General features: G+C 34.2%; 1 protein-coding gene across 1 annotated transcript; it reads left to right on the forward strand.

Moving 5' to 3' along the window:
- Positions 1-306: 306 nt before the first annotated feature.
- Positions 307-8226, forward strand: LOC131166190 (uncharacterized). The gene is made up of 2 exons (XM_058124525.1): positions 307-538; positions 7875-8226. The coding sequence occupies exons 1-2, from the start codon at positions 347-349 to the stop codon at positions 7995-7997; spliced, it is 315 nt and encodes a 104-aa protein (XP_057980508.1). The 5' UTR covers positions 307-346; the 3' UTR covers positions 7998-8226.
- Positions 8227-19816: the final 11590 nt, after the last annotated feature.

Consider the following 19816-nt stretch of genomic DNA (forward strand, 5'->3'; position numbering starts at 1 on the left):
GGTTTAATTAAAGTAAAAACTACATTTTTCAATTTGATGTTCAATTTGCCCCATAATCGAACTGAATTGGACTGCTTTCATCTTGAGGACGGTTGCTCATATATTAAATTAAAAAAATATATATATATATAAAAATACGTACATGTGGCATGTAAAAAATGTTGAACCAAGTAGCATTTTTTAGGCCAAAAACTACTACTTTGTCCAATTTTTTAAATTGATCACATCATTTTTTAATTGAAAAAAACTCATTCATCCAACATTTTATGTTTAATATAACGTGTTTTGAGTTGCATTAATTTGGAAAAAAAATTCATTTAAATAATTTTTATTAAAAAATATTAAAATGGGAAAAAAAACACTCTGTAAACTAAAGCCCTTTGAAAGTCCGTTCCGTTTGATGAGCCTGAACAAATTGATCACGATGAACCAAAAAACGGAGAAGCTTGTGAGAAGAACAACCATGGTGGCCACCGTTACTGCTTCTTACTTTCTTCTCACCGCTGACTATGGTCCCGAGCCCAATGTTCTCGACCCAGTAAGCTTTTATTCTATCTTTCCCTTTGTTGATGTTTTTTTTTTTTTCAATCCACATTTTTATTTCTTATTTTGAACTTATTTTGAAGTTCCCCTTCTGTGCTTTCTCTAATTTGTTGTTTCTCTCTCTATAATCTGTGTTTCTTCCACCGTCGTCATGTTCTTTCACTTGTTTGAGCATTAAGTTGGATCTTTTTTTAAACCCTTTTTTCGCAATCTAAGTTCCCGCAGTTCCTAGTATAGGAGTTTCTTTACCTTAGTTTGATTTCTGTACATGTTGACATTTTTTTAATTTCCTCAGATTATATCTCAATTGCAGTATTGCGGGTTTTACATATTTTTCTGTGTCATTCTGTTCATCGCCGAAATGATTTTCCCCCTTTTTGATATTCTTTGTGGTGTCTGGGTAAAGTGTTTGTGCTGTTATAACTTATAAGCTCATAGTCTTACAAGAATCAAAATGCGATCGTAGAGTCTTTATTGTTTGTAGAAAATATTGAACGCATCTCTTTGGCCTCTGCAATTATGACTGACACTCTTACCAACTGAGCCAAGCTGAATTCTAATCCTGAATCTAACTGTCATGATTATCCACCGGCCCACCCTGTGATAAAAAAAATTTAAAAATGCTTGGGAGGCCCAGAGTTCCAGGAACCTCTCCTATGCTCAAATTAGCCATTATTTACATACAATGGAAAGAGTTCTTGGGAGTCCTTAGAACCACGGAGGCCTTTAAATATGAGGAAATCACCTTATATTATATGGATGGTTTCTTGATATAGGAGAGTATATGAAGTTAAAGAACAACCCTTGGATCATGGAGTGTTGCTCAAATATAATAGGTTTAATTTTGGAACTTGAGGAAGAAGTTCCATGATGGATGTTATTAGTTGATTAAGAAAATTGGGTTTTATAGAAGGATGAGGGGTGGATTCCTTGTCCATCTTTCGACGTTGGACAGAGCTGGATGGGATTCTCCCTAAAGCACCTAAGTGAGCTCCCCTACAAGTTTAAGGAAAAAAAAAGGCTAATGGAACAACCTCCTGCATAATACATATTTTAAATACATAATATATATTTATGTAATATGTCTTGTATATATTTATAATGTATCAATTTGGTTTGGTAAGGTTAATCATGTTTACTGGATGGGCCAAATTGAAATTGAACTAGTAACTGAAAAAAATGGAAATTGTGGATGAAACCAAAAAAAAATAATAATTAAAATGATCCCATTTTTTTTTTTCTGGTTTTGTTTTTCTTGCTCACCCTTGGTTACCATGGAATCAAAATTGGTTAGAGGAGTACTTCTTGGATTTTGTGCATTTATCGCTGTGAATATAAATTTTACAAAATGGCTATAAGATTAGTTGTGCCCAATGAATGGAAGGCGGACAATCAAGAAACAACATTTTCATAAGACTATACTGGCTTAAGAGGATGAGGGGTAAGATTAGAAAGGTATAGGACAAAGATGAATTTAAGTAGGGGAAGCAAAGCTGGGGAAAATGATGGAAGAGAAGTTAATAGGGATGTTTTCTCTTGCCAATAAATGTTAAAATGATAGTAGGATCATTCAAAGAAATTGCTTTGATGGTCAGGAAACACTTGAATGGCTATATAGAATAGAAGATATTGTCTTTAAGAGTGGAATACCATGGTCATTTGATGTTGGCGTCAATAATGATTAGGATAGAGCTTTTTTTATCTCAGTTGAGCATTTCAATTACTATTGGCCTTTTGCTTTTAGATTTGTCGCCAATTTTCTTATTCGTTCTTTTCATGCATTTTCCCCACATTTTCTCTCTTATGAGAACACTTCTTTGTGAAATGCACAGTATGTTTGATCGATTCATTCTCTTAGGGTTAACTTAGACCTTTGAATTGTCCACTTGGGCACCAAGAAAAAAAAAAATATAATCATAGAACTCTTGTTTATCTATAAGCTGGATGGGAACCTAGGTTGCTTCCTTTATCATTTAGAGCTCTTGCCATTTAGCGTGGAGAATGAGATCAATTAAACTATTAAAGATTGAAGATCTATTGGAACTCTGGTGCAAAGAAGAAAGGAGAGATATCTTCAAGTTTCTTAGGGTTATTTGTCCAATTAGAGGTATAAGAATATCTATAAGATCCTAAAGGTTGATTTATCCAATTATAGAAGTTTATTTTGGTATTCTTCATGATGTTATAACTGTGAATTGCATATGTTTGATCGAGATAAATATTGAGTGGTATAAGTACTAATATACTTGGGGATGTTGTTACTTTGCTCAATGCATGTTTATGATTTGTTTCTTGTTTGATTTGGTGATCTTATTTATTGGGTGAGAACCGCTTGGGTGCCTTGTTCAACATGGGGTAAGCAAATGCAACTAAGGGTTTCATCCCCCATGCAAAGTTTTGCCAACTCTATTTTGTGTATTTTGGTGATAATTTATTGACACTTAAGTGTAAATGCTTGAAATTACCATTTTATTGTCAATTATGTAATTGTTCCTTATTGACTATCACATGTTATGTGACTATTTATAGCTTTTAAAAAAATTTTTAAAAGCTTGCCTCCTTAATTTGCATAAGTTTATCAAAGTACTTGCCTCTACAATTCTTTTTTACTTTTTTACTTCGTCAGAACAAGGCATAGATCCTAGGCTTTTGGTTACTAGAACTTGTTCATGTGCTCCCTCCCATGCTTGAGCTTCCAAGGAGATGCCTGGTTGTCTTTTCAAAGCCCTCTCCAAAAACCCCTCTACACTTTGTTTCAAATAAATGGGCATGTAATTGTTTTGATGTGTTTGTTGTAGGATTTGATTTCCTTTTCATAGAGATTTTCGAACTACTGAGGGTTTTATTTCCTATTTACAAAGGGATAACCACGCAACTTGAAATTTCATCCCGAGTGCAAATCCATTGCCATTGCATTCATATTTGTTTTCTTAATTATTATTTTAGTTTTATTCTTCATATATGTGGGTAGGGCTCCCATGGTTTTCAAACTTAAACCTCCATGTAGGCTTAGGTCGTTAGGCATCATACCATGGTTCAAGGTGCTGTTTGTTGAAAGGTATGCATTTTATTTGTTGTATTTTAAGAATTAAGTTTATGGCGGCATAATTTGAATTGGGGAAACTTTATGATAGGCATTGATGCTTGTTTAGGTGAATGATGTTATGTTTTAATTCATAGCTCGAGTGCTTTTGCTTATTTTTGTGTAAAAGGAACAACAATTTGCCATAAAGAAGATCAGAAGGGCAAATTGAGGTGCTCAATGGGCTTTTCATTTCCAATCATTGGAGTCATAAAGTGGTTTTGCTTATTTTCCCTTTAAACTAATGATAAGATGGAGACTCCATTCTTAATTTGGATATGATTAGCAAAAATAATGTTGGTAAGGGATGATGCTCTTGATCATGGTTTCAATCAACTTGGATGATCTCAAGATAATGGTCCATAGCTTAATTAGGAAGGATTCCCTTTGTTGATTATTAGAGGTAGTGGCTTATGATTGGGGTTCATGCCACTTAATTTTCATTACCTTGGTCCTAGAAGTGATGATTCTTCATGAATTGAGTTTCTAGGTTTATTATCACTGAGCCTCTTTTATTTGAGGATGGTGACCTGTCATTAGCCCTAGCATGCTTGGAAAAGAATCCCAATTTTTGAGCCCTAATTTTTCAACAAAAAATAAAAAATAAAAAATTTCTTTTCACTTTTCAAAAAGGATCCCTAAATCCATACTTCCCTTTTTCAGGGCAGTTTTCAAAACAAAAATGCAAATTAAACATTTCTTTTGTCGACCCTGAGGGTGGGGTTCACACTACAATAGAATAGTATCATTTGAACGTCGAGATAGCCCTTTTTGTATTCTCATGTGAGCAGGTGGTGCTTGCCCCTTGGGATAGCCACTGAAAATACTATCATAGCTTGAAGTAATTGAAATCTTTGAAAATCATAATATCTTTGCACATTCAAGGAATCATCAGACTGATAGTTAGGGGCCCTATTTATGTGACATGACAAAATGTGAGTGGTTATTCTATATATATGCAAAATATAGGCGAATGATTTTGAATCTTAAAATGCACGGCATTGTGAGTTGTGCTAGCATTGTGTGTATCCCTTCGGTTGACATCTCTGTCCAACTCTTGCATCTTGCCTTTTTTCTTTCTTTGATGTAAAATTATATCTTTGCTCTTTGCAATGAGCAATAAGTGCAAATTTGAAACCCAGCAAGCTTGTGAGAAGAATTGAATGATGGTTGACATGGCTTGATAGACATTGTTGGCCCATATCTAACAATTTAAGCTTTTAGGCTAATTGGTGATGCAACATGGTATTAGGGCCATGGTAACCAATACGTCCTCAGTTCAATTCTTGTTGCCTGTTTACCTTCTGTTTGTTAAACTAACCCAAGTTAAATGTTATCATTCCCTAAATGATTGTTATTCATAGCTCATTGTTTGTTGCTTCTCCACATGCTACCGTGCCACATGTGAGGGGTGAATCCTAAGGCTTGGTCTACATTGTTGGCCTACAACTTAAAGCTTAAGCTCTTAGGTCAAGTAGTCACCTAATAGTTGCAACTACTGCTGTTTATTATTTGCTCATTCGTGCCAATTACCAACTATGGTCCTGAAATTACTAATCTCAGCCAAATACATTTCTATTATTTGCTGATTAGTGTTTCTCATCTCTCTAAATGGGGGACTAAGACTATGTACAGCTGATCCTCCCTAGACCCCACTTTGGTGGGAGCCTTGCACTCTGGGCTGCTCTTGCTCTGGGATATAGTGGTTTGGCAATAGGGAGAGATTGATTATTCAGAATCTATTTTGTAGTTTCAGCTGTGGGTTGTCTTGAATTTGATTTTACATCTCATTTACTGTGTTAACCTTTTAATATTTTGGATTTTTTTTTTCTATATGGAGAGGTCCAGCCAAAAATTATCTGGAAACTTCCGGGACACCTAGTGCAATCCCCTGCACACTTGTCCACTTAAATATGGGCTTGATCCCACGAGTGATCAAACCCAAGAAATCCGGATCAAACCCAAGGTATCCAATCTGAGTTGCTGCTTGCCCTAGTGCTCACCCTTACCATGGGGCTACCCTATGAGGAGTACATGAGTGTTTTGGATTATTGGGTAAATACTTTGTTTCTGTACCTCTGTGTGTGTGTGTGTGTGTATTAGTGTTTTGGATTATTGGGTAGAGGTTTGTTTCTGTGCCACCATGTGTATGTGTGTCTGTGTGTGTGTGCATGCATATTTTCAAACATGTTATCTCCCTTACTCTTGTAGGTTTCACCTTCTTATCGGGTATATTCTCATACAAGGGCCTTCAAATATTGAGATTGAGAAAATTGCTAGTGGCAGTTTAGTTTTCATTTAATTATGTGGCTTACCTGTCAGGGTCTAATATATTTTCACATTAGTTGAACTTCTCTGCAAACTCCATTGTTTTTTAGTTTTTGCATTTTACACTTTGTCTGGTTTAATTTATTTGCATGTTAGTTGAACTTGCTCAGTAAAATCCACTGCTCTCTTGTGGTACAAGAGAGAGAGGAGGGGGCCTCTTTTCTTCTTGTAGATCCTCCTTCCCGGCATCCCAAACTTTCTAATCCTCGTCAGGGATTAAAATCAGCCTTCCAAAGAATTTCTTTTGACTATTACATCAGTAGCAATGTATATGAAAAATTGTTAGATATTAGTTTTAGATGCACAAATGAAATATTTAGAATCTTAAATAGATGGATAAATGGATTCTGGAGACAATAATAGAGCATGAACAGAGATCAGATATCAAGGTTTGTGTGGTTTTTCATGTTTGTAACAATGTGACATTTGGTAAGTGATTTTGCCGAGGGATTTCATCAGATGGTAGTGACTTCACTGTGAACTATCTGTCTATGCAATTCCCTGGGAAACAGTAGCTGTCATTTATGGGACCTTCTTAGGTTACCATTTTATGCTAGGGATGATAGGGATATGGGATAGGATTCAAGCATTAAACCTTAGAAGAGTTAAGGGTCTGTTTAGTTATGGAAAATAGTGTTATTTTCTTTTTCCAGTTTTACAGAATTACAAAATGCAACACTGTGTTCCTGTTTTTCATCATTTGTACCGAAAAGTTGGAAAACATCTTTTTATAGCTTTTCACCTTTCCTACACAAGTGTTGAAGAATTGGAAAATAAGGTGGAATCTTTGTAATTATTTGGAAAAGTGAAATCTGGAAATGAAAATTGTTTTCCACAACTAAACTGACCCTGAAGGTTTTTTTTTTGTTAATCTTCGAAGGTAAGAAAGAATATATTAGCTCAAGCGGAAAATACAATAACAAAGAATATACTGATGAAGACTCGTCAGTTTCAAAGAAGTTCCTGATATCCTAATAGCAGGGCATCTACCCTTACATAAAAAGAATAAAATGAAAAACAGCTTCAGGAACAAAAGAAGAGTTTATGAGCAAAGCCACATTTCTACCTTTTCAAACATGGTGATAAAGGTAGCCCAAGCTAAGTTGCTAATGACAGCTGAAGGATTATTACCCAAAGAGGAAAAGCCAGAGAATCTTCTCATCCCAGCTAGAAAAGATTGTAGGGAATTAAGAGCAGCAGTAACCTTCTGATAAATGGAAGAGGAGGGGGGGGGGGGGGAGAGATCCCGGTAAAGCTCCCATATATGTGGGGTCTGGGGAAATTAAGAGCAGCACAAAACATCTGATAAATGCCCCCAGTAAGTTCACAGGCAAAAAGCAAATGACTTCTTTCTTCAATAAAATGATGACAAAACAGGCAAGAAGCAGAGTTAGCTGTTCCCCAGGCAAGCAGCCCATCAAGGGTCAAGAGTCCATTCCAAAAAACTGGCTTTCATTTAAGCCAAATTGCAGAATATTGTCTTACATCCGAAATTTTCTCCCTCAAGTAATCCCAGTGGACTGTTGTTGATTTGGATAAGATGTAATATAAAATTGTATTGAATTTAGTCCAAATCTATCTAAATCCAAATTTAAGGCTCAAAATCCATCGTCCTAAACGCAATATAGGTTTATTTGTAGCTGCTTCATTTGCTGTACTACTCATTTTGATCCTGTGGATTTCAGTGAACTTCAGTTAATGTCCTTTCTTGATTTCTAATGAGCGTAGAAGACTTCTTGGAAGTTCGAGCTTCCATTAGAGAAATTCAGCAATGTGGGTTTTTTCTAACTGCTTTTTAAGCCGTCTGCACTTGTTTGCTTTACTACCAACCAGTCTTGAGCATAGTTCAATCTCTCCGCACTCTTGATTTTTGGTTGATGCCCTTTCTTGAGTTCTTATGGGCATTAAATTGCAATGGCAGATTAAGAAGGCAATACAGACTATGGAACATACCGTGAAAGGGTTCATCTTTGGATCTGAGGAAAAACCTCAAGGAAGCCAAGATGGGCAAGCGGGTTCCAACAGTGCAAAGGATCAACCATAGCATATACCCTGTAGGTCAACTGACTTTGTATAGCTAGTGTGGTTTTGAGTATGGTGGCATTTTGCAATAATCAATGTAATCTGTGCTGAAGTTCATTTTGTTATCTCTCTCTCTCTCTCTCTCTCTCTCTCTCTCTCTCTCTCTCTCTCTCTCTCTCTCTCTCTCATGTAAACTTCAAAAATGACAAAAGACTCAGAGTTGTACCAAATACAAAATAAATATTCTGGAATGATGGTTGTTGATACCTTGATTATGCACCAAAATGTTTGATCTAGAGGATAATAAAAGAATATTCTACTACTTTGGAGTTTCAGCAAGAAAGAAGCCCAAGAAAAGCAACCAATAGCAGCACCCCATCTAGCAAGCCTAGATACAAGAGGGAAAACCACTGAGACATATTAGGTTAGGTTGCATTTGCTTCTCAAAGGGCTCTTTTGGATCCAAGATTTGGCTTGAACAAAAGAAAAGAAAGAAAAATAAAAAATAAAATTGTTTTTTATTGTATTTTTTTTACATTAAATACTACTAAAAATGAAAGTTTATTTTAAATATGATTGAAAAATTTTAAAAATAAATATTAATAATATGTAGAACTAAATTTTGTTTTTTGATTTGATATTTTTTAAAATTTTCTTTTTTATCTTTCTTAATAATCAAATATGAAAATGTGAATTTGTTAATTTATATATTTTTTTCTTTTCCTAATATTTTTGAAGTTTCAAATGGGGCTCAAATGTCCTATGAATTGGATGGAATGGGGTTTGGAATGTAATAAAAAATGTATAAGAATGTAATTGTTTTGAAAAAGAAAGAGGTTTTTGTGTAAAATTTGGCATATGGAATGTAGTAGGAATATATATTTTCAAATGAAATTAGAGTCATCTTTCTTTGTTCATTTCTATTTTGTACTAATAAATTTTTTCATTATTATTTGTTTTATGGTGATGATACCTTATTTTTGGACACTAAATTATTATATTTTTAAGAATAAATATTTTGTGAATCAAATTGAATCGTAGTATTATATTTACTTGGACAAAAGGTTCATAAAAAATATATGTACCTTTGAGGTTTAAAAATTTGATTGAACTCTTTTAAATTTGCAAAAAGATATAAATCTCTTTCAAGATTTCAAAAATTAGATCGAACTCTCTAAAATTTGGCAAAAAAATTTAAATTTTTCTTATAGTTGTAAAATGACAAGCCCATAAAGGGGCTATAATATCTCGAGAATAAAATGTCACAATAGATCTATGAGGTTTTTAAAATTTGAGGAGTGGTTTAGTTTAGCTTAGTTTAGTTTTTCTAAATCTTAAGACAAGTTTATGAAAAATTTCAGGTTTTAGAGATGTCAATAATTTTCTTTGCCAAACTAAGCATGTAAGTGTCTTTTGTCTTTGCCCATATATGATTCAGTATGGATTTTAATAACATGTGTCTCGCATCATTTTAGTAGGTTTAAACATTAATATAACGTCTTCTGATTATTGGGTTTCAAATCTTATATGAGGGAGCTGTCCTTTATAAATATTTCTTACTTTTTAAAATAAAATAAAAAAATCACACTTACTTTCAATATTCCTTTTATAACATTCATGAATCAATTCTACGAGTGTCATCCTTGTACATAGTAAATAAATATATTTTCACTATTAGCATATATTAAAGGTTGAAATGAATAAAATTCCTTTATACACTAAAAAGTCAATTGCACAATACTCTACTAAGTTTTATTAATATATAACTATCTTTAACTATTTAAAGGGCTTAGTCCACTAACAATAATCGCCAAAAGGCTATTATAACCTTTCTAGTTTGAAGTGAGACCAATAATTATTAAGTAAATGAATTAAGAAAAGTTCATAAAACTTAATTGAAGTCTGTCCAAAACTATGCACTCGCTTGCAATCTCATCAGGCACCTCAAGTTTTAGGTTGTTCATACATCTTGAATAGCAGTATTTTTATGCCCTTAAACTACTTCATGGAGATGTATCAATTGTAGTTGTTAACCAAGTTAATGCTTAGGAGGTTGGAAGAGATGTTGTTGAAGCTGTTGCAAAAAAAAAAAAAAAACAAACAAAAGGAGTTGTCATAACCACTATGTTGTGAAATAAGGGTCTCTTCCAACAATGTGTAGCGGAATAAATATTGTATAAAGAATCGCAGAGACATACTTGCAACAATATCAAATAGTGAATACAAAATCATTCCACAACCATAGCAATATAAAAAGAGTAAAGATAAGAGCAACGAAACCAAGAATTACGAGGTTTGACAAAACCTACATCCACAGGAGCAATCGGTAAGAGATTTTACTATGAAAATCAAAGATACACACTCAATGATCTTCTCTTCTTCTCTCACTCCTCTCTTACTCTCTTACATGTCAAAATATGCCCAGAAGAACATATATAACAAGCCCTTAGAGGTTTCCCTCCGAATCCCCAACCGTCACACTGTTCAAATTCAAAATTCAAATAACTTCTCGCAGCCCAGGAACACTCATTGACGAGAACAGGGGATTCATCGACGAGTCCAAGAAGCCCACTCATCGACGAGTCTATCCTCTTGTCGACGAGTCTTTAACTCTGAAATTTTCAGGCTCTTGGTATCTACTCGTCAACGAGCACAAGGCACTCGTCGATGAGTCTTCTGCTGTCAACACAAGAAGACTTTTCTCACATGTTTTTCTTCCTTTGTTTATGAACCCACTAAATAGAAGAGTCACACACAAATATAACAATCTCCACCTTGGCGATTATACGCCCCTTAGGAGAATCCAAGAAAAACATGACTAATTGCTCCACCTTGAACTTGGAACGCTTGGTTGGGATCGTCTCCCTCTATTACTTGGAGACAAGCACCAAGTACAAGCAATGCCACTTGAACTTCGCGATGGCAGCTTCAACTTCTACCATCAACCCTGATATAACTATAGATTCAGCACTCGAAGACTTCGCCCTAGGCTTCCAATAAGACCTTCTCATAATAGTAAATACAAAAGTTGCTACAAGTCTTATATCACCAATGTAATAACCCGAAATTTTTTTTTAAAAAAATTAATTAATAAATTAAAATTATTAATCAATTAATTAGTTAAATATTATTAAATTAATGTATTAAATAAACAAATAAAAAAAATAGTATGAAAAAAAAAATAGTAATTATTAATTAATTAAATATTAGTAAATAAATAAATAAAGAATAGTAAAAAAAAATTTGGAATAAAGATATATATATATATAGGTTAAGTTAAAGTAAGTAAAAAAGAAAAAAATAAAATAAAAATGAAAGCATCTTCAGGAAGCTTCCAACTTCCTGAAACAGGCACCTCACCTTCTCTCTCCTTTCTCTCGTCGTCCACTCTCCGTCTCCGCCTCTCTTTCTTCCCTTATTTCTTGACAGATATTCGATCGATCGGGAAATGGAAGGTGCCGTTGGATTCCTAACTCCGCCACCGACATTTCTACTGGAGCGAATTTGTCGTGGGAGCAGCGTAAGCACCATTTTTGGGGTAAGACAACTTTCTCCTAATTTTTCAATTTCTTATTAAATCTGCTGTTGAATTGACGATCAGGTACCACCATGGGGTCCGAGTTGTGATCGTCGTTATTTTGACATAAGTAAAGTTTCAATTGGGGTTTTCTAGGCTCCACTCTAAAGCGAAAGTGAGATTTGAGAAATTTGGTAATTTGACTACATTTAAGGGTATAATTATTTATTTAGAATTTATGGGCCTAAAAGATATTAAAATAATATTTTATCTAGGATTAATTTAATAGAATTAGGATTTTTGATTTAGGGTCCGGGTGAGCGCCACAGGTATTTTTCGGGGTCCCTCTTGGCGTAGTTCAAGAAACCAGGTCAGGGAAAAAATATATATTAAATCAAAATTTCTATGAATTTAATGAAAAATAATTTGTGTTATATGTGCGTGTATATATTTTGATATGAGTTTAAAATGCCAACTGTTTAAATTATAATTTTTTTCGAGTTTAGGACTATTTATTAGATATGTATATGTGAAAATGAACTGATGAAAGTGGAAAAATATTTTCAAGGTAATTATGTAAGGAATAAAAGGTATTTTCGGTATATAAACGTTAAATGTTGGTTGGCGTATTTTACAGGCAATGTATGAATTTTATTGCTAAACTGTGTGACATGAGATTTTGTGCAAATATATGTTAAATGTATGAGATACAGGTTAAATAAGTAATGCATTGTAAATAAAACATGATATAGACTATGTTGCTTGTGTGTGTTAATGCAACCATGTAAACAGCTGAAAAATATTGGGTAAAACAGTTGAAAAATGTCGGGTAAAACAATTGAAAGATATTGGGTAAATGAGTAACAGTTGAAAATGTTGGGTAAATGTATGACACTTGAAAGATGCTGGGTAAAATAGTTGAAAGATGCTGGGTATGTAATGAAATGAAATGAAAATGGAAATGAATGAAACAAAAATGAAATGTGAAATGAAAACAATGTAAAATGGGAAAGAGTCACTTAAAGTAAAATGAAATCGAATGTTAAAGTTATGAACATGAACATATGTGAATGATTAAGTAATGACAAAAAGAACAATGTATTATGATACTAGAAGTATCTATGCTTGTAGAACATGTTACGATTGGGTGAGGCGTACTCTTCGCCTAAGGGCTTGCTAAGAAAGGCGAGTGCGTTAGTAACTTCAGATGTAGCAGTAGTTATATAATATACTAGAGCAAAGGGAACCTACTTGTATGGGCAGGTAGATTTTCCTATTCTTGGGAGCCTTCGTCAGTAAACTTTTGCTTGAACTGTGTGAATACAAGATTAATCTAATACTTGAAGGCTTACTGAGTAAGGTGAGTGCCCTGATATGCTTCAATAGCGACCCTTGGGTTGCGAAATGTATCAGAGCAGAGGGGTGCTACTTGTATGGGTGGGTAATCACCCCTATCTTGAGTAATCTCGTGGGTTAAATCTTTACATGTAATTGATTAGGTTCAGAAAATGATTTCGGTGTTTATGATAATGTTTTGCAAATGTTACTAAAATGATATTTATAAACTCATGTTAGCCACACACTGTTTTAATATATTGTTTCTTCCTTTACTGAGATGTGTCTCACTCGAATATAAATTTATTTCTTTTTTAGGACATCCTCGAGTTGGGCTTAAAGAGCTCGAGGGTTTTTAGACTTTTTTAGAAGTATTAAAAGAAAGGGTATATACTAATAATACTTTGGGGAATGTAAATATTTATGTTTTATGTCTTTATGTTTTAAGGCTATTGAGAAATAAATGGTTGTGAAAATACTAAAATGTGTGGAGAGATATGTATTTATGGTAATGCATGTGTTGGATGGATAGTAAGGATGTTATATAGGGGTAGTAAACTCTGGTATTATTGATTATGATTTTTATATTATATGGAGATTATGTTTATGTTTTCCGTTGCGTATATAATGAATTATGGATTATCAGAGATTTTATCAAGTATAACGCGCCAGACCCGGGTTTAAGGGTTCGAGGCATTACAACGAAAGCCCCTTGCATAGTCCTTAACAAAACTAACAACTGACGGTCCACTCTGTTGCCTGCTAAAACACTCCATTACATAATTATGGAGGATCTTTGACATATCCCGGACATTATGGCCCATCCTTGGGTATCGAACGGTAGACATTTCACAACGATTCTCCAAGGAACCTCCCTGAGACGAAAAACAAAGTCTCCCTGCGATTCCATCCACAAAGCCACCCTGAGATAACACTAATCTCTTTGCAACACTGTCCATGCAAATCAATAAACCAAGACCCATCTTAGTCATACCTATCACATTCATGTAAAAAACTTTCAACAAAGTTCCCAACTGATCAGTTTTAGTCAAAGCCTTTCTAGTCAATAACATGTTATTCACACACAATAGATACATGACTTCATACATCACTATCACCCTCTTCCCAACTAGAAGCCTCACCAATTTATACCCAAATGGTGGTCTGATAGTGCACATGAGCCCATCGTGATCCTACTGGTCTCCTAAGCTGAAACTCCTTACAATATGACCAATGTCAACTTTGCCCTGAGTCTGTTGCTCCACCTGCATCATATGCCCATTCATATCATGATACTGTTGACCCGAGATGGAACTCCCCCACATTTCTGCCTTGAGTCCCTAACTCCACCTGAATAACATGATTGATGCTGCTGCTGCAGTTTTTTGGCATTTGGTTTCACTTCCTTTACCTGAGTACGCTGCCCTATAACTTTAACAACAAAAATTATGTCCTCGATCATCCCTTTGTTTGCCACAGGATCACCTAACTTGCATCCACCTTTCTTATAACCTAGAAAGATGTACTATCCGGACATAACACCAAGCCTAGATCCTCCATCATTAGAATAGTTGTTAGCCTTGGTGTATTCCCAAGAGAGGGGGGGGGGGTGAATTGGGTATTTAAAATTTATTCCTAAGTTTGGCTAATCTAATAGCAGTATTTCACAACCTAGGGTCATTCTATATACACATAAACCCAAACGCACAAATAATATGTGGAAATTAAATCATGCACGACATTCATAAAATAACATACACGTGTAGAAAATAAATTACGGAAAAGTAAAGTGCACACACGATATGTTATCGGGGTTCGACCAATTGTGCCTACCTCCCCACCTCTAACTCGCAAGCCCGAAGATTCCACTAATGCTCACTTAACGGGTGGAGCGACATCGGTTACAACTAAGTCAATTAGCACAGGACTGACTTCAACCTTTACAACTAGGTCAATTAGTGGGCCTAACCTCAACCTACACCTTACCAGGATGGTGCACTTAGCTTTCCTAACTGGGTCTAAGCCAATCCGAGACTATTCCACAAGGCTAGTCTCTCTCTTCAGGCCTATGCTTGGAATACGACGAATATGAAAATTTTTGTACAAACAAATGCTTTTTACACAAGAAAATATGTACTATAATATGCACAATATAATCAATGCACACCAAACATGTATGAACTATAAGCTTAGTGGTGTAAATGTGTGCAATCAACACTTAGAAATAGTGATTATCTCATGTCAAACATACAAGTGTTTATATAAGCTAATCTTTGAAACTAAGCAATGATAAAATCTCAATCTTAGTTTAGGATTTCAAAGATTCAAACAAATAGAAATCTAGAATATCTCCAAAATAATTTTCTCAATAACAATGCACAATGAGATATTCAAATCTGAGCTTGTAAACTATTTTTGCACACCCAAAGAAAATATAAGCCCTAATGAGTCTTGCAATAACTATGCAAAGACCCATTTAGTTTGAAAATTTTTCCTAACCAAAGATTTACTAAATAAAATCTGAGGAAAAATCTTTTGCTCAACCCTCCAATAAAAATCACAAGCAAGAAAGCAAGTGAGGGTTCTTAGAAAATTAGAATGATGAATAAAACACTCACAAAGTAAGATTTCTCAAATGAATGAAGTATTATGAGTGTATGGGGTTTGAATGAACAAATAGGGTTTAAGAAATTTGAGAGAGTTTTTGCTTAATTCTATTTGCTAATCCTCACTAATCTTGACAAATGAACCCCTATATATAGAGAAAGGGTAAATTATGACCGTTTGGGGACACATAGGGTATTCTTAAATTTGTTTAAAAATGTTTAGCAAAATTAACCATTTTTAAATATTTTTAACCATGGTAAAATATTAAGTAACCCAAGAGGTTTCGGGTGGCTGAACTATGGTTCGGTCGCTCGAATAGACTCAGCTAAAAAAGTCATTTTTTAAGGTTCGGGTGCCCAAGTTCAAACTTGGTTGGCTGAACAAAAGTTAGAAACTTTCTATCCGCGGTTCGAGTGCCCAAAGCTAAGTTCGGTTAACCGAGCTCAAGTGTTCGGTCGCTCGGGGCCTATTTTCAACTAAAACCTTCGGTGACCCGAGTTGGTAAAAAGTGTCCTTTTTAAGGTTTGGTCGCCTGGAGACGATACGCTCATTTCTAGTTCGGTTGCCTAAAACTAGGTCAACCCACTAACTTCTCAGTGGTTTGGGCGTTCGAGGTGTTTTGAATACCCAGGGTTCAGTCGCCCGACCTCTCACAGTATTTTTCAATTTAAATTCAGTTTGTCTCAGTTTTGATCCCCTGATTTGTGAATGATAATGAGGACTTCTAATGTGCTTGTGCATGGACCTAAAGACCTTCTAAGGTCTTTGAGGACATCGAAAAGTTCCGGCATCTGTCGACCCAAGGTTGACTGAAGGGTTCAGTTCCCTATGGTCAGTTTACTGTCATTTTGAGCTTACAATAACCTACATGCATGACATGCAGATAATTATTACAGACATTTTCTCCTAATTACTATTACAAACCCTCATTGAATTAAAATGAATTACAATATGAAAGTAGTCTTCAGGGTCTTCATGCTTTGCTTTAAGTGCCATTATATAATATGGTCATTGCAAACCTACACAACAACTCGGCAAATATTAAATATTGGCGTATTTGTCATAATTAAAACAGGGAATGACCCATAGGGTCAACAATAGTGCATTAATGGACATCCACTCACAACCGAGTAGTCTACCGTAAAACTTGCCCATAATTCACTTGCAACTTTCCCATCTAGCGATACCTTTGGTGATTGGTCACACGAGAAACATGCCATGCTCACTGACTTCACCAAAAGTACCCCGCAAGCTCTACATATGATCTGCCCTACTCACAAAATTCCTTGGAAAAAATTAGCGTACTCAGTCCCAATGGTTGACTTGAGAATCTCTCTCTCGATTTTGTTCTTCACCTCAGCCACTGTATGAAGTACACCAAGACCCTTCGTGATAAACACACGAAATACATATGTATATCCCTTGATGCTCTCATCATTGGTTCCCAAATATCTGAATACATGCAGTCACCCATATGCTTTAACCGCATATGCCATAGGATACCTGATTCAAATTCAACAATTGCAACTCCACCTACAATCGTAATACCCTACAGTGCATAGATATTTCCCGCTATCTTTTCTCCTTTCATCACTATCAAGTTGCATGCACACACTTTCATTTCTCCACATTCAGACGTGTAACAATAACCATTACAGTCTAAAATACCCAATGAAATAACATTCTTCCTTAGATCCGATCCATGCTTTACATCACATATGGTTCTTACAACATCATTATACATTTTGATTTTGACATTTCCAATAACAAAAATTTTGTATGAAATATCATTTTCCATCAAAATACAATCAGCATCAACTGACCTATAGATGTCAAACCATTTTCTAGGATAAAAGCATCTGGTATCTAAGATCCAAGAATCACCCGTGAGGCACTCTGAAGCCGATGAAACACATAGCATATCTCTATCATTACATTCTGAGTCTTCCTCCACTACACTTGCAGATTTTGATGAACCCTTAGACATATATCGGCATTCCCGTTTTCACCAAACTAATGCTGGAGAATTCTCATCCATGACGTGATACAACACGTCCTTAGCCAAACAAAAACGAATGATTGCTCCCAATTCATTCCAAGTCGTTGTATCCATACTATGCAGTTGAAATTTTGCATAAACCTTTCATCAAACCTTGTTGCACCAATAGACCCTTCAATTTAGAGGCCATACAACACACGCTCTTATACCAATTGTTGTGAAATAAGGGCCACTTCCAACAATGTGCAGTGGAATAAACATTGTATAAAGAATTACACTTACATACTTGCAACAATATCAAATAGTGAATACATAATCATTCCACAACTATAGCAATATAAAGAGAGTAAAGATAAGAGCAACGACACCAAGAACTACATCCACGGGAGCAATTGGTAAGAGATTTCACTATGAAAATCAAAGATACACACTCAATGGTCTTCTCTTCTTCTCTCACCTCTCTCTTACTCTCTTACATGTCAAAATATGCGCAGAAAAACATATATAACAAGTCAGGCACACTCGTCGACAAGAATAGGGGATTCTTAGACGAGTCCAAGAAGCCCACTCGTCGATGAGTTTATCCTCTCGTTGACGAGTCATTAACTCTGAAATTTTCAGGCTCTCGATATCTACTCGTTGACGAGCACACGACATTTGTTGACGAGTCTTCTGCTGCTAACACTGGAAGACTTCTCTTACATGTTTTTCTTCTTTTGTTTATGAACCCACTAAATATAAGAATCACACACAAATATAACACACTATTAGCATCGTTACGGTAAATAACATTGAAGACACAATTATAGTGATTTGAATTACATTCAGACCATTACGTGAGAGGCAGGTTGACATGTCCATTGCTGATTCATTAGTTCAACACTAATAAGTTCATATAATTATTGTTTAGCATTTGCTCTATTGCTGATTCATTAGTTTTTGTGTGTGTACATGTGTATCAAAGTTTTTTATATGTAGGAAAACTTTGTCCATCCATATTAGGATAAGGATATTTTTGAAATTGAAGATTTAATTCATTAAAAAAAATTCTAACAATTGGTTTGACAAAAAGAGAATGTTGAATATTTTAGTTGAAGATGGTTATATGGTAATTGCATTTTACTTCATGAGGTATTGTGTAATTAGCTTTTAGACTAAGGTGGTTTTGTGCATTTAAAAAAAATGAAAGAAAATTTTTAACTTGTATTTTTTTTAAGTACTTCAAAAAATCTCCATCATTCATAATTTTATAATTAAAATAAAATTTTAAATAATCAGTAAATTTATGAAATAACTTTTTTTTGTATACGTCGAGTTCTATTTCAGCCAAAAATTGCTCAAGACCATTAAAATTTGCATAAAAAATCCACTCAATCTTTATGATTAATTAAGGAAAGAAGAGATAATTTATTAATTTTTTAAAAAAAATGTATTCTCATGATACCTAAATTATCCTTTTTCTTCTAAGAGTTTAAATTAATATAAAATATTTGACTAATAAAAAAGTAATAAATTAATATATTTTTTTTCAAAAAATTCCCATGTAATAAGAAAAACATTTTATAAGTAATTGTTACAAGTACACAACTTTTTGAAGAATTATTTACAACTATCATACTTTTATTAAAAAAAAATAGTTGCCTACAATTAATTGGTTAAATCCATAACTTTTAAACAAATATCCATAACTACAAAAAAAAATCACATTGAAAAATTTAAAAAATATTTTTATTGGAAGAAAAAAACTAACTATTATGGTCAATGATTTATGTAATAACATAAAATAAAAGAATAGCAACCAACTATTCTTTTTTACAACATGAGTTTGTAATTGTCACGGGTCTATGGTGAATCACATTACTCTTATTGAAATCAAGTGATCAACTACAAAATATATTTTAAAAAAAGTATATTTTTATTCGAATCGACTATGGTTTGTGAAAATATTTATATAAAGCCCCCCTAATTTCTTAAGAAGTACTATACATAATTGAATATTGTATTGTTAAACCGTTTTAAAATATTATGAATCGCATCTTCTACTTTTAGTTCATTGAGAAAATTAAATCATTGTTTTAAATAACTAATATGTTAACTTTTCAATAAAGTAGAATTTAGACAAAAAAATTAAGAAGCAAATTTGAAAAAGCTTTTAGGGGTTTAATTACTTTAAATAGTTGATTACTTCACAAAATTTTGTTAAGAGTTGTTTTTCTTTTTCTCTTTCATTCCCTTGAGTTAAAAAAGAGAAAATAAAAAAAAACTTTGGCACGTGCCATGTGGCATGTGGCATGTGGAACTTGAAACTGTGACTGGCAAGAGTAAGTAATTCTATTTAATTTTTATCCAACTGCATATGAACACGTGCAAAAACCACATTCAC

Source organism: Malania oleifera, chromosome 10 (assembly GCF_029873635.1).
Source record: "Malania oleifera isolate guangnan ecotype guangnan chromosome 10, ASM2987363v1, whole genome shotgun sequence".
In the NCBI taxonomy this organism is placed as follows: domain Eukaryota; kingdom Viridiplantae; phylum Streptophyta; class Magnoliopsida; order Santalales; family Ximeniaceae; genus Malania; species Malania oleifera.